The sequence below is a fragment of the Protopterus annectens genome, chromosome 1.part1, assembly GCF_019279795.1.
Source record: "Protopterus annectens isolate FY-2018-M chromosome 1.part1, PAN1.0, whole genome shotgun sequence".
NCBI classification, from domain to species: domain Eukaryota; kingdom Metazoa; phylum Chordata; order Ceratodontiformes; family Protopteridae; genus Protopterus; species Protopterus annectens.
The window spans coordinates 1,445,608,103-1,445,623,547 of record NC_056726.1 but is presented as its reverse complement, the minus strand read 5'-3'; the positions used below and the strand labels follow the sequence as shown (position 1 = coordinate 1,445,623,547).

Genomic DNA, 15,445 nt, shown 5'->3' with positions numbered 1-15,445 from the left:
ATTTGATGCAGTGAGCTGCTTCTGGAAATACTGTGTTTGTATCTTGTCGTCCTGTCAGTGTACTTTCCCCCACTGTTGCCAGTGGTAAAGATTGAGAATCCTTGATCACTGGTCCAGTGGTGGGGCATCACAGGCTGGAAAGTGATTGTAAGCATATTTTAAATTCTAAGCTACTAGAAAACTAGCAGGAGGAATGGAGGAGGGGTTAGCAGAAGGTGTAGGGAAATATTTTGAATTTTGGAGCTATGATGTGTAGGTTTACAAAAGAAAGGTCTACAACAGGTTTCTGTGTTCCATCTTCTTTTGGCACCAAAAATGTTTTTGAATAAAATTGTTTTCCTGTTTGATCTGAAGAAACAGGTTTTATTACTGCCTGAGGCCGCATCTGATTAAAAACAGAACAATTTGATTGGAAAGATGAGGAGGAACCCCTTGAAAACAAGGAAAGGGCTCCCACTGCTAGCTGTAACCTTTTAGAATGATTTTCAAAACTCAACTGTTCGAGGTTATCTGGTAACACAGAGGACATAGAAGACCTAAACAATGGGACAGATTTACAGGATTGCCAGAGTAGGGAGATGGAAATCCTGAGGGAGAATTTAGACTGGGTAACTGTCTGAATTAACTTTCCCCTTTCATCCAATTCCTTAAGAACCTGCACAGGGAATAACCAAATAAAACTTCTTTAAACAGGAGAGTATTAAGATTTCACTTGTAACATCCACTGGTAAATTTTGAAACTGCAACCAAGCAAATCTTCTCAAAACAGAGCTAGTGGCAGTAGTTCTGGACACATCAACTATTTTATAAGTACATTTCAAAGAATGTTTGATTTCCTGAGACACAGCAGGTACCACAGAACCCATAGATTCATTAATATCAGAAGGAGGGACATCAGGAATTAATTCATGAAATTATCATAAGAATCCAGCAAAAACTTAAGAAATGTGTGCTTCAGAATGTACAGTTCTGAAGACCAGGGTGGAAAAAGAATAAACTGTTTTACCAAAACTGATTCAAATCCTTTCCCATTTAGTCAGAAAATACCTCAAAGAATCTTGTCAGAAAAATTAAGTTTCTGGTTTATGTTTGGTCACCAAAAAACAAAACCTGAGATAAATGTTATTTTATCTTAAATACACAATTTTGCACAGAAAATACGTCAAAGAATCTTGTCAGAAAAATTAAGTTTTGAGGTAAATTGTTTTGTTAAAAGTGTTCAAAAGGACAGAAATGCCTACAGTAGATTTAACTAACAGAACAAAATACTTTTATTGAAAAAAATAGATATGGAATGTAATCCCCAATGGGGAGCTTGTCTTTCCAGGCTTATCCACCTGAAGCTCTTCAATGACAAGAAAGTTCTGACGTTTTGGCACCCTAGACACTACTTTTATCCTGCTTCCCTTGCACATGACAGTGGCTAGGGTGCATGAAAAGTGCCTTACAGCTTTGGAAGCTGGCTGTCTGGTCCAAACCTTGGCAGAACATACTATATATCTTAGGCTACCCCAGTGGTGATCTTATGATGAACATCATGGGCTGCAGCTACCAAAGCTGGTGGCAGTAAACCTTGTCAACATATGCGGAGGATCATGCATGTGTGGACAGAAGGGCACAGTTAGTAGTACCTGTGGTGATGCAGGTGCTCACTTCACCACCGGCAGTAGTGTTAAAGTCTATAAAAATGTCCATAGAGGTCTCAATGCTGATAAGGCACAGATATTTGCCTTCCATTTTGGTCCCCCCTGATGGCTGTCTCTTACCCCTGTACTGTATGAGGTACATCCCTTCCGCTGAAGAATGACTGGGTTGAGCTCACCTGGGAGAAACTTGATTGACTGCAAAAGGATGCAGAAAAAGTACAGGTGAAGGCTACAGTGTCACTATTACCAGCCCACAATGAAGTATGTGGCCAAGTCTCAACATACTACCATAGCTTTAGAAAAGGACTTGCCACTAATATTGCCCATTGTTATTCTTAAAGAACCTATTTACAAGCCTGTGGACACTGAAAACCTTATTCAGGCAATTTTTATTGACCTCCCTAAGGCTTTATACCATCACCAACTCACCAAGTAAGTTCTTCTGTATAGCCTCAACTTCAGTCTTCTGGATGGGTTCTCTGACTAGTTATAAAACAGGTTCTTTAAAATGGTGCACGTTTACACACAGTCATCTACCCACCCTGTTCTCTATGAACTTCAAAAAGAGGTTGTGTTCTAAGTCCATTGTTTGAGCTTTTCAAACTGTATTAATTCCCTTGTTATTTCTTTGAATATCCGGCTCACCATCCTTTATGTAAATTACACTCTCATCTCTGAATCAGGCTCTTCCTAAAAGATCACCTGCAAGTCTCCCTGTCAGACCTAAATATTAAGAAAACTCAAAGTTAATTAAAAAACTGGAATGGTCTTTGATCCTTGGAACAAATAAGTGACATATGTGAAGGGGAATAGAAAGTCACGGACTTCTGATCCTGATGGTTGTACTTTGTGAAATATTTTAAGTACCTTTTTATTTGGCTTCATCTTACTATTGCCTTTTCTACATTTGCTCACAACACTGTGAAATGAAAATATCTGCCATATTTTAATATAATGCAAGCAACCTAGTGACTAAGGAAAGGCAAGCACCATTGGGCAAAGGGACTGTTTTCCCAACTTTTCAGTCACGGGCTACACTTCCTTCTACAACCTCAAAAAAAAAAAATCCAAATTGGTCAAAATTATATTTGTTTCTTCAGAAGTGCTATAGACAGGTAGTCTTATCATTTCTCAACTGTGAAATAAATTGACTAGCTTTCAATCAAACTTCATGCCGCCTTCCTCTCCAGTAACCTATTATACACAATTTTCAGTTTAGACCACTGCAAGTCCTTGCATTGTCTTATTGCTGTTAAATAACACACAGGATCTTAACACTTTTGGTTTCTGCTTCCACTCCTCTTTAAATTCCTCACTTCTTCCTCACCTGCGCTGACAAGTCATTCCACTACCTTGGTCCCAAAATCTGGAACTCACCCACTGGTGCATGTCAGTCGCTTTCTTCAATCTCCTTCAATGTTCTACTTAGACTCCTTCTAAGCAGCAAAGCAACAACTGTGCTGGATTCATCACTTAAATTACTCTAAATCATTTCTTAACATTTCTTCTTCTCTCACCCAGCAGAACTGCATCTACCAGAGCATATTACATTTCTAGCAGCTGATTTTCTGTTGCAAATAATATCCTATTAAGCTAAACTTCTCATTTTAGAAAAACATTTTATATAGCCCACCTAATCATGAAGGGATTCACATCTAGATCAGGGGAGGTCATCGTGCCTCTTTACTCATCCCTCATCAGGCCCATAATTGAGTACAATGCCCCTTTTGGGATGTACCTTACCAGACACCTGCAGCAACTGGAAAGACCCCAAAAGTACCTCACCAAGAGGATCAAAGGGCTCAAACAGATGCCATATGCTGCCTGGTTAAAGAAACTCCAGCTCTACTCAGTGGCATACAGCCTGTTCAGAGGCGATCTGTGCCTGATGTATAAAGCCACGTCCAACCCGGAATTAATGGACATGCTGCACCTCAGAAAATCCAAATCCCATCGAGCTACGCGCTCGAGAGACTTGAACCTCATCACTGAAATAAATAGGACATGCTGGAGGGACAGATTCATAACCCAGAGGCTCCCTTCACTCTGGAATAAAATCCCAGTCCAGGTTAGGCAGAGTCCCTCATTGACTCTATTCAAGAGGAATCTTGATGAGTGGATGGGAGATCGTAGGTTTACCCCGGGTATCACTTCTGTGTCACTGTTAGACAGAGGCACAGTATACTAACCTCGAAAAAGGGCATAGCAAAATAAATTTAAAATGGATGGCGAAAGCCAAACACATTCTGGCTAGGCTTATAAATGCCCTAGGGCAGATAGCCTAGTATGAACCTATGAACCTATGAACCTATTAGTGCCCATAGCACCATTTCTGCATGTGTCTGACCGACTCCAAGAGTCCTAGCATCAATGCAACCATTTTGCATATGATGCATACACCACAGCACTCTGCTCTAAAGATCAAATACATTGTTTTTAATTTTTTGCTTACTCTCTACATCCAAAAGTAGTGTCACTAGATACCTTGCTCTCATATGTATAAAATAATTTAAAAAAGACATGATTACATAGAAAAAATGGCTAATTTGTGCACTCTTACTTGTAGCGTTTAATAATTCTCTTATCTGATTCTTATGTCAGATTTGGTGTTCTTCAGCATAACTGGATAAAACAGAAGAGCTATCTGGTTGATCCAATAACATTAGATTATTGATCTTTTCAATTTAATTAATCAATTAGCTAATTTTTTTGCAGTCACTGACATCAATAGTACAGTCCTTGTGTTTTTTCTTGCTCAGCACTACCTTTATTGCAACACAGATGTTGTTTACTAGCCAATCAGCTCAAGAGACATCTGTGTGGCTTTTCTTTCTAACTGGATTTTGAAACAACTTCTATTCCTCTTTGTTCCCACCTGCAGCAGTTGTAATCAGTTTGAGGCGGTTATCTTTCGATATGGCAGTGGTGTTTACAGTGGGAGTAAAGAGTTGTCTGCAATTGGAATCTGTGTTTGGTAGCAGAAGTATACAAGATTAAACGTGAACTAGCAATATGAGTAAGGGGGCTATTGAGAGAACTGGGGAGCCTAAGGCCGAGGGTTTATGCACCAAGAGACTGTACAGATACATGGGGGACAAAAATTAATGGGGAGAAGTTGGGGTTATGAGTAGGAAAGAATAGACGATAGAAAAATTAACCAAATAAATAAGCAAATGGGGGATTTAACTGTGAAATGGAAGCATAAATTATTGTAACATAATTTATGTTTTGTAATAACCTTATATAACCACAACAGAGAATAAATGATTGCTTATGCAGTACTAACATTTTGCTAATACCTCAATCTCTTTTTTGGTGGCCTTCATAACACCACACATCATTCATATTTTAGATCCATTATTCTTAACCCATTAGGCAATCTAGTTATATCTTATATATTTAATCTGCAATACCTCTTCATCTTAAAAAATATTTACGTACTTGTATATCTTTGTACTGATGAAAATACTTTTATAAGAAACCTTATTCTGTTTTAATGTACTTTTCTTCCAAAATGAGGACTCCAATGTTTCCAAGTGCTTGAATATTTTTTTAATTTACATCCTGTTTCTTGATTCACAAAAGCAATATTCCTTTACTTGTATTTTATTTTGAATCTTCTAGTCACAGAACAAGCAACGCTTTATTATATTTGCTTGTTCTGCAAATTCAGTCTTGGCATTTACAGTTGTGTATGTGTATATAGATATTTTGTATTGTTAAAAAAGTGGTATTTTTATTACTTAATTTGTCTGTTTTTTTGAACTGTAATATTTCTTGAAGTGCATTGAGCTTGTTGATCAGCAATGAAAGCTGGTATGTATCTTTTGCATAGTTCATTTTATGTTTTTGTATGTGTGGCTGTGTGGGAGGGGGTTATGGTAGCATTGTGGAAAAGCATTTCATATGACAGGTCTGCACAACTTTCAGGAATTCACTGGTTGGATTCAAGACGCTCTCCACAAGATGCTGGAATATTTTTCCTTTTATTTACTGATAGACTTGAAGTGCGTTCAGTATCATGCACTTTTCAGCAAGTGAATACTCAACTTCTTCAGAATGCAAAACAGTGGAGCCTTCCAAAAGGCTGCCTTTAATACATCAATCAATGAACACTAATTAGAACATTTAAAAGGGCTGTTTCACTAATTAAAACAAGCATTGTAAACTGCAACCTATAAGAACAGTATGTAAAGACTAAAACAACCACCAGGGCTAGTCAATACAAAACATGCTTGATTCTATATTATAACAATAAAATATTTAGAAGTTAGAATCCATCACAGTATAAGTAACAACACTGATGTGAAGGTGAAAACTGTGTTTGTTACTTTTTCAATATTAATGTGCAAAATTAATACAAGTCATCCCCTATGTACAAAACCATCCCCCTTTTCAACAAATCTCTACAGTTTGGAGGTTAAGCAACTTTAGAAAGTTCTAAAAATTACAGGGTTTTTTCTGAAACAACTTTAAGAAGTTAAAACACACAATAATAATAATAGGAAGTACCATGCAACTAAAAATGAAAATAAAAATAAACTTAAAAAGAAGAATTAATGTGTCTTGCTGCAAATAGGTCTACTTCCTACTTAGTTTGCACGTAATTATGCATCCAATACAAAATGTACAAGTTGTAATGTGTGCTGATATTTAGTCTTGTAAGTGCCTAAATGTATATAAAGCATCCACCTATTAATAGGCTTGACAAGGGGTGGGGGGTGAGTTTACTACCTCTCTAAGTTCTTTAACCTCAGTATACACTGAATTGAGCACATTTCATTTATGCCAGGTCTCTGGTTAGAATTAACCCTCAATTGCCAAAGGAGCTCTTTCCTTTCGAGTTTAAGTGAGTCATGACCACCCCTTCCATCACTGACCTGTTGGTCAATGGCCCTGAATTTAAACTCATGTCCTGGGTGTTCGTTAACGTGCCTTGCCAAAGCGTTGGACAGTTTATTACACCTAATACTGTATAGGTGTTCGTAGATCCTCTCGTTTAACCTTCTGTCTGTCTTCCCTATATAGAAGACCGGGCAGTGACAACCTCACTATGCTCATTGAGCTTTTAACCCAGAAAGTGGACCGGTTGTCGCAGCAGGTCAGCGCTACAACCCGCTTCCACGAAGAATTACAAGAGAGAGAGAACAGGACCTGTGGAAGTATCACGGGTACGCAGAGAGTACAGAACAGTGGAGTTAGGAGTAGTTCCTGTCAACCGGGAGGTAGTACCACTACAACAGGAAGTAACAACAGAAGCGAGCAGTGCCTGGATGAACAGCAACACGACCGTGATATTGATGAAACAACAGGAACTGGACACCAAGGGTCCAGAGCCATTCAAGCCCATAGAAATATCGGGGCGACTCCAGCTCTGGATGTATGGGTACACAGAGAATTTGTTTTTAACAACGGAGGAGCGTTACCTCACTTGGCAGACCGTGAGGAGGTAAGCCATGACTTAACAACTAGGCTGACTATTTTTGACAACAAACTTTTTAAAGTACGGAAGTTGCAACTGGAGGTTGCTTACTTCCGTGAATGTATCAAACTGAAAATAGTGCCAAAGGGACTGCGACAATGGCAATTCCCTGCAGGACTAGTGGAAGGTTCCTCCTTCCACAAGGCGTTGTTGTCACTGTTTGATAGACATGGGTTGGAACTGTTAGGGTTGCTTTGTGAACAATACCAACTTTTAATAGATGTTCTACTCAGAGAAATTGATGAACTGGACAATGGCATCAAAAATGACATTAATTATGGGAGATACTAGTTCGAATATGAGAGGTGCTTCTTGAGCATCGATGAACACCTGAGTAGATTGAATCTAACAAAAAACAAAAAATCACTAGAGACCTTAATGATTATAGACTTGGTAAAGCATACCCAAAACCACCTGTGTATACCAACAGTAAGGCCTTAATCACGGGGGACCCAGGGGCAAATATAGATGTCGCTGGTGTTCTGGAGGGAGAACAAAGGTATCAAAATGGGGACCAATGGGATGAAGACATGGAGCTCAACAGTCAAGATACTAGAGCTGAGACCAGGAGAAGTGAAAGGATAGCGAACCAAAATCAAAATAAAAATAATAATAAAAACAAAAACAACAACATAGGTACTAATAACAACAATGGGGCCAACATGAACAGTAACAACCAGGGTGAAAATTTTCGACCAGGAGCCTCCCACATTCATGGGCAGAACAACAACAAAAGGAGGGGGGCCAGGAGGAAGAGGTAGTAATTCCAACACAAAATGAGGACCCCCGGAACTTTTTGACCAGGGCTGTAGGATACTATTGAATAAGAGTGGTGACTTTAAGGTGTTCAATTACACCCACTACAACATTAGTAGTGAGACGGTCGATCTTTTATCCAGAGGACATACTTTTGTACCTTCCTGCCACTTTGACCTGGCTAGTACTTTAATAGACTTGAAACTGTTCACGAGGAAACTCAACTTGCTGCACCTTATGGGCAACGATTTAAACAGGAAGTCTCAATTTTATGTATCCAGCGTTTTTAACCCTCCATTACACCCCACGCTGGTAATCTTTGAGAGAGCAATGGAACTAGATTTGAGGAACTTGAAGAGACAAAATCCAAAACATGGTTACATTAACCACAACATATCAACGGAAGAAAGAACTGAATTACAGTTCCTTAGGAAGGCCCCTGTCTGCTTAATGAAGCCGGACAAGGGGGGTGGCATTACCATCATGACTAGTGAAGACTACAGTGCAAGAATGTACCAAATTCTTAATGGTGAAGCTTATTCGAAATCATCCATCAGTGAGATGAATACAGCACATAACAGAATTAAAAGCTTCATAGAAGAGTTATACATTGAAGCACGTATTGATAGAGAAACATATAGTTACATGCAACAAATCACACCTAGAACACTTTTATTGTTTGGAATCCCCAAAATCCATAAGAACATTAATGATCCACCAATGAGACCCTTGGTGGACGGGAGAAACAGTATCACATATACCTGTGCCAAGGTTTTGGATAGTATTTTACAGAAATATGTGGTAATGGAAAAGCAAATCACTAAAGACTCCTGGTCTTTTTTAAGTTCTATTAATTCTTTGGGGTTCCACCCTAATTGCTTCTTTGTAACTATCGACGTGAAAGACCTTTACTCTTCTATTCCCCACAATATAGCAGTAGATTGGGTACCAGCTATGTTAAGGTCACTGGGAGCAACTAGTGAAGAAAGTCAATTGGTAGGAGAGTTAATTGATGTGGTCCTGTCATACAATTTTATCAAATTTGAGAAGGAATTATACCATCAAAAATTGGGATAGCCATGGGTTCCCCATGTGGGGAGCATAGCTAATTTAGTCATGGCATCTTGGGAGAGATCCTATTTACTAAATGAAGGAGACCACAATTCAAAGCTCCTCTTCTACACTCGATTCCTAGATGATATGTTTGTGATGTTTGATGGAACAAACACTGAGATCGAAGAGTTCATTAGGTACCTCAATAATTCTACGGACTTCCTTTCCTTCACATTTCACTTCAATAAGGATAGAATAGACTATTTAGATGTCGACCTTAGGAAAGATTATAATAAGAAAACCTGGGTATCTAAGATACATCGAAAGGCGACATACTCTAATTCCTTCCTCCATTTTTCTAGCTGCCACCCTAAACATCAAAAGAAATCTGTTGTAAAAGGTCAGTTAGTAAGGGCAGCTAGAATGATAACGTATGATGAGGAATTTGTTAGTGAATGTGAAACCTTATTTCAGTTCTTTTCAAGGAGGGTTACCCTCATGACTTCCCTCACTGAGATTTTCGAGGAAGTTAAAACAAAAGAACCTTGAAGGTATATGTACCACTGTTAAATGAGAGGTGTTACCCAGAGTGTTACAGTGGTTAATGAAGGAGAGAAAGGAATGAGGTGAACTACATGGCTAGTTTTACTTGCACATTCAACCTAGATTCCAACGCTATCTTTAATATCATTCTAAAAATTGGGACTTCCTGGCTAATGATGATGAATTGAGACACAAACTCCCAATTAAACCAAAGATAGTATACAAAAGGGGCAGCAACTTGAAAGAACTCCTCGAGAGTAGTAAACAGGGATTTTCAACTAGGAAAGGTATGACTAAATGTAACATGTGCAAGTACTGTAAGTTTATTGATGAAGGCTGTAATTTTGAAATAGGTGAGTGGAAGTTTAAAACAAACTATAAACTCAATTGCAACAGTAAACAGGTAGTGTACTTAGCCAAGTGTTGTCACTGCCCGGTCTTCTATATAGGGAAGACGGACAGAAAGTTAAACGAGAGGATCTACGAACACCTATACAGTATTAGGTGTAATAAACTGTCCAACGCTTTGGCAAGGCACGTTAACGAACACCCAGGACACGAGTTTAAATTCAGGGCCATTGACCAACAGGTCAGTGATGGAAGGGGTGGTCATGACTCACTTAAACTCGAAAGGAAAGAGCTCCTTTGGCAATTGAGGGTTAATTCTAACCAGAGACCTGGCATAAATGAAATGTACTCAATTCAGTGTATACTGAGGTTAAAGAACTTAGAGAGGTAGTAAACTCACCCCCCACCCCTTGTCAAGCCTATTAATAGGTGGATGCTTTATATACATTTAGGCACTTACAAGACTAAATATCAGCACACATTACAACTTGTACATTTTGTATTGGATGCATAATTACGTGCAAACTAAGTAGGAAGTAGACCTATTTGCAGCAAGACACATTAATTCTTCTTTTTAAGTTTATTTTTATTTTCATTTTTAGTTGCATGGTACTTCCTATTATTATTATTGTGTGTTTTAACTTCTTAAAGTTGTTTCAGAAAAACCCTGTAATTTTAGAACTTTCTAAAGTTGCTTAACCTCCAAACTGTAGAGATTTGTTGAAAAGGGGGATGGTTTTGTACATAGGGGATGACTTGTATTAATTTTGCACATTAATATTGAAAAAGTAACAAACACAGTTTTCACCTTCACATCAGTGTTGTTACTTATACTGTGATGGATTCTAACTTCTAAATATTTTATTGTTATAATATAGAATCAAGCATGTTTTGTATTGACTAGCCCTGGTGGTTGTTTTAGTCTTTACATACTGTTCTTATAGGTTGCAGTTTACAATGCTTGTTTTAATTAGTGAAACAGCCCTTTTAAATGTTCTAATTAGTGTTAATTGATTGATGTATTAAAGGCAGCCTTTTGGAAGGCTCCACTGTTTTGCATTCTGAAGAAGTTGAGTATTCACTTGCTGAAAAGTGCATGATACTGAACGCACTTCAAGTCTATCAGTAAATAAAAGGAAAAATATTCCAGCATCTTGTGGAGAGCGTCTTGAATCCAACCAGTGAGTTTTTGGTTTATTTTTCGTTCATCGGAGGTTCAACTTTCAGGAATGCCTGCTGACTGAAATGTGGGAGGTCAGTAAATAAGTGTTTGTGATTCTATTTTTCTTTATGAGTATGTGATATATTACTACTTTAGCTAAGAGCTTGAACTCTGTACCTGCCACTTCATTCCTGAGGTCTCCTACCTGTTTAATACTTTAGTGCTATTACTGCATTCATAACTTAGGCCCTAGGGATCTACTGTATCTTCCCACCCATTGATTCCTGTTACTATGTCACTGGCATTGTTACACTTTAAAAAGTCTTCCTTGGTGGTCTAGAGTCCCCCCCCACAGTACCATTGGGGCCAACACAGCACTTAAAAGTATAAGGCATGGTGTACAGTGGTTTACCCTCGATCCACATTATGTTCTATGTACCTTAGGGTACTTTAAGATGCACTCCAAGGTGTCTAGTGTATTTCCCACCCCCATCTCCAAAGTAATGTTGGTGTCATCACAGCATTTTAGAGACTCATTCCTAGTGTTCAGTGGTTTCACCCCAACCCAATCTCTGTTGTAACATCGGTGCTACCACAGCAATGTATTCTTTGGTGGTCTGCTAGTTCCCCCATCTCTGATTCCCAAACTGCATGCAGTTGATGCCATTACCGCATTTAAAAATGTGTCTGGTGTTTCCTCCCATCCATGTGATGCTGATGAATGGCTTAGGGCACTATTCCTTGGTATTTAGTGTAACCTTCCATCCTCTTACTAATATTAGTGTTGGTACGGCACTGTCGAGTGTATATCCCCATAGTAGTACTGGTAGGGCACTTTTAAACTTTATCAGTGATGTCTGGAGGTTCACCCCAAAACCTGATTCCAGTTTTGATACTTGCACTATTATGGCACTTTTACAATAAACCTTGGTTTCTAGCGATTCCCCCCACCACCAACACCACATTCTTTTTGTGGCTGAACATGGCCTTTTTACAGTGTTCACTACCATGGTTTAGTGGGGATTGCCATGCTTATGTATACAGCCAAAGGATTTCTTGAATCACTTGGCCATGTAGATGGCTTCCTGGGGGCAGTTCCAAGGAGAAAGTACATGATTAATTTGTATATGCCTGTACCCCAGGAATGCCTCATCAGCATTCAGCACAGCCACGATGCCAGACCTTCTTGGTACTGAATGTCTTCATGTTGGAGGATGACAGTGCAGCACTGTGTAAAGGTGCTTACTGAATGCAAAAAGCACACCTCCACATGTACATGGCCATGTGCACTTATCAGTCCAGACCAATATTTTTGTGCATCTACCTACTAAGAAGTAATATTATATAAATGCTTATTACAGATCTATCTGTATGTGATGATTTTTATGTAGGAAAATTAAGTAGAAGACTTAAGGATCTTATAGCAGATCATATGTCTGATGCAAGAAGAAATATAGAAGCAAATACCTTTATAATTATATGTTAAAAATAGATGTTACACATACATTGAAATATGCAGTATGGAAAATAGTGAATGGTAACTTAAATGGATGAGATTTAATGTTTGTTAATTTAAATGGATAAATATATTTTCTGTTTTCTCTTATAAACCATTTAGAGTTTACTGTTTGCTGTGATTGTCTGTTTTTAAACACCTTTATTCAATAATTATTTAAGCCATAGGTAAACATATATTAACAGAAAAAATAAACCATATTTACATTTTTTTCATTTACGTGCGTTATACATTACGTAAATGTTTTCTTTCTTTACAACTCTCATTTAGCCTAACATTTCATTTAACATTACATAAATTGTAAATACTGGAAATTATGCCTAGATGCTAATTGGCATACTTATTCAATTAGTACGTATGTTAGGATGTACTGACATCATGAGAGCACACTTTAATTATTTAATTGAAAATTGCCACAAAATTGTAAACAGTTATCTGCCAAAATGATTAAGAAATTGTACATTTCTGTTTCTTGGGACTGTAGTAAGTTGGCAAATTTTAAAAATTCCCTGCAGACTACTCTATCAGAAATATAGATTGTGCAAACTGGCATAACTAAGGAAATTATTTTTTGAGCTAAGATACAAAATCAGAATTGTCTAGACATAGTAAGGCCTTGCTGAGTCTAATTATTGTGGCTGCCAAAAAAAGCAGTTACTAGAAAATGGAAGTCAAAGTCTAAAACAACTTTACTAGAAGTAGAGAATATAGTAACAGAGATAAAACAACTGGAATTGGGATCTTTAGAAAAGGGTGGGAGCAAATTACATGGAAAAAATGGTAATTGTAGAACAATACAAGCAGAATAATGTTTTGCAGGTGGAATGAGGTTTAAAAGAAGGCAGGATTTGAATGAGCTATGGAAAGTTTCACTGACAATAACTGGCTAGAACATAAGCGATATATAATGTTTGCAACTAAATATTTGCCAATATGGTTTGTTTTCATTTATGTAAATGTATGCTTGCTTATGTCGTAATTGATCATTTAATAAAGATGTTTCTTGTTTAAAAAAAAGAAACCATAGGTTTCTACTATTTCAAGTGTTTTGGAGGGGGTGGGGAAACAGGGGTTTCTTACCACTGATAGAAAGCTTAATTGCTTTCTACAAGGACACTAAAAGGCATCATCAACATAATCTGAATGTCCCCCTTTAGAGAATGTGACTGCAGACATTTTTCATCTTTTCTCCAGTTTCTGGTATTCACTGGAATTTTAAAACTTACATTTTTGGTGAAAGCAAAAAGGCAAATGATAGGTTAGTGATCTCAACCACAAAGATGTGATTTGGGAGACCAGTAAGTGTTTCTAATGTACCTGTATGCCACTTTAATGATGATCTTTAAAGGTAAATACCCACAATACTATAGTAAGGGGTGGATTTACTATGGTATTTAAGAAAACTTCCCTTGTTTAAAATGAAAGAGGTTAAAAGTAGTTTAGCTATGAAGGAACGACTAAAGATATTTAGGATTAGTGTGCTGCATTTATTTATGTATTTATACCTAAATGTGCAAGGTTTTACTAAACATGATTTGGCTAAACACAAGAATGACAAAATATTTTTTATAACAGGCTGCATACTTTGAATGTTAGATATTCTAAGAGCATCCTAATTATTAATGGATTTTTTTTTTTTTTTTTTTTTTTTTTAGTTTGGATTGCCTTCCTGTACCTGGCCATTTTGCCTGTCAGCACTGCTGTTTTTGTTACTCACAACAAACAACAACGCAATTTACAAAGTGCCACTTTCCAGAGTCACATACCCAGAAGCTAATCGCAAGTACTACATACAAATGAACAACACAAAGGAAGATGGCAATGATTTTGTGTAATATCCTAAATAATGTTGCATTTTTCATTTTATAATTGTTAAAAATAAAAAAAAATTCATAGACATGAAGGTCAGGAATTCCAAACAGCTCAGCAGTGCGGGTAGGCTGTGTAAACTACACTACCATATACTTAAAAGTCTTCTAAGTAGTACTTTTTAGCATTGCTTGACTTTTCTTGCTTTAATGTTCATGTGTGACTATACAAAAAATATCTTGGTTGAAGCCTGTACATTTTTTTCTCATGGGATTCCTTACATGTTTATTTTCATCATTCTGTGGGAAAAGAAGCTACTGCAAAGAAAAAAAAAAAACATCTCTCCAGGGAATACATTTTCTGTAAATAAAAAAAAATGTTTAAATGCACGTTTTAAATTTAGTACACAAAAAGATTAAATAGTTTGACTTGTTGTTGACCATATCTTAAACTCATAATGTCTGTAGCTTTAATACAATTAGTTATGTAATTTTTCTTTGTTTCTGACTATTATTAATGCCTGTTTTGTATATTAATATTTAAATAAAATTCATATGAGGTGTATTTTATAACTATTTTGAAAAGGGTGATATTGATAACATTTTATTTTGTAAACTTCGGCAATAAATAAGATCTAATTGTTGTTTAAACTGTATGTACCTTGTTTAAAAAATAAATAGCGCACTGGATTCATGAGTTATGTTGATAAATAAGACTGCAGACAAAGTATACTAATGCCATTAAAGATGCTTCCTAGACAATCTTATTATTATAATGTGGGATACAGTAGGAATCTGCATAAAGACCACAACTGCCATGTACTGTAACAACAATAAGCAGGAGCCATATTTCAAAGCAATGTCAGTGACAGGGTTTAAGAAACTGTCATGTATATAAGGATTATCATGCTTGAGTGGTCTGAATTATTTAAGTAATTATGTTGGTCTGATTTATCTAAGTAATTAATGTCTTGAGCTTTCAAGATTAGCATTTGGTGAAGGCTTTTAGTATTTCCGCATTACTTCCAACATCTTGAGTAAAATATTCTTGTAATACATGGAGTGAAAAGATTCCTTTCACATACTGGGAAAAAGATAAACAAGTAAAACACCTCCGTTCTGTAAGATTCA

The 15,445-nt window shown here is 37.1% G+C and overlaps 1 protein-coding gene across 3 annotated transcripts in view; it reads left to right on the top strand.

Annotated features, from left to right (window-relative positions):
- The window catches only part of LOC122810872 (urea transporter 2-like), a 1,000,121-nt gene extending 985,057 nt beyond the window's left edge, over positions 1-15,064 (top strand). For all 3 annotated transcript variants that reach the window (XM_044082418.1, XM_044082423.1, XM_044082429.1), the window contains one exon: positions 14,162-15,064. In XM_044082418.1, the coding sequence (XP_043938353.1) occupies positions 14,162-14,341 (180 nt within the window). In that variant the 3' untranslated portion in view covers positions 14,342-15,064. The remainder of the gene's footprint in view (positions 1-14,161) is intronic.
- The last annotated feature ends 381 nt before the right edge of the window (positions 15,065-15,445 follow it).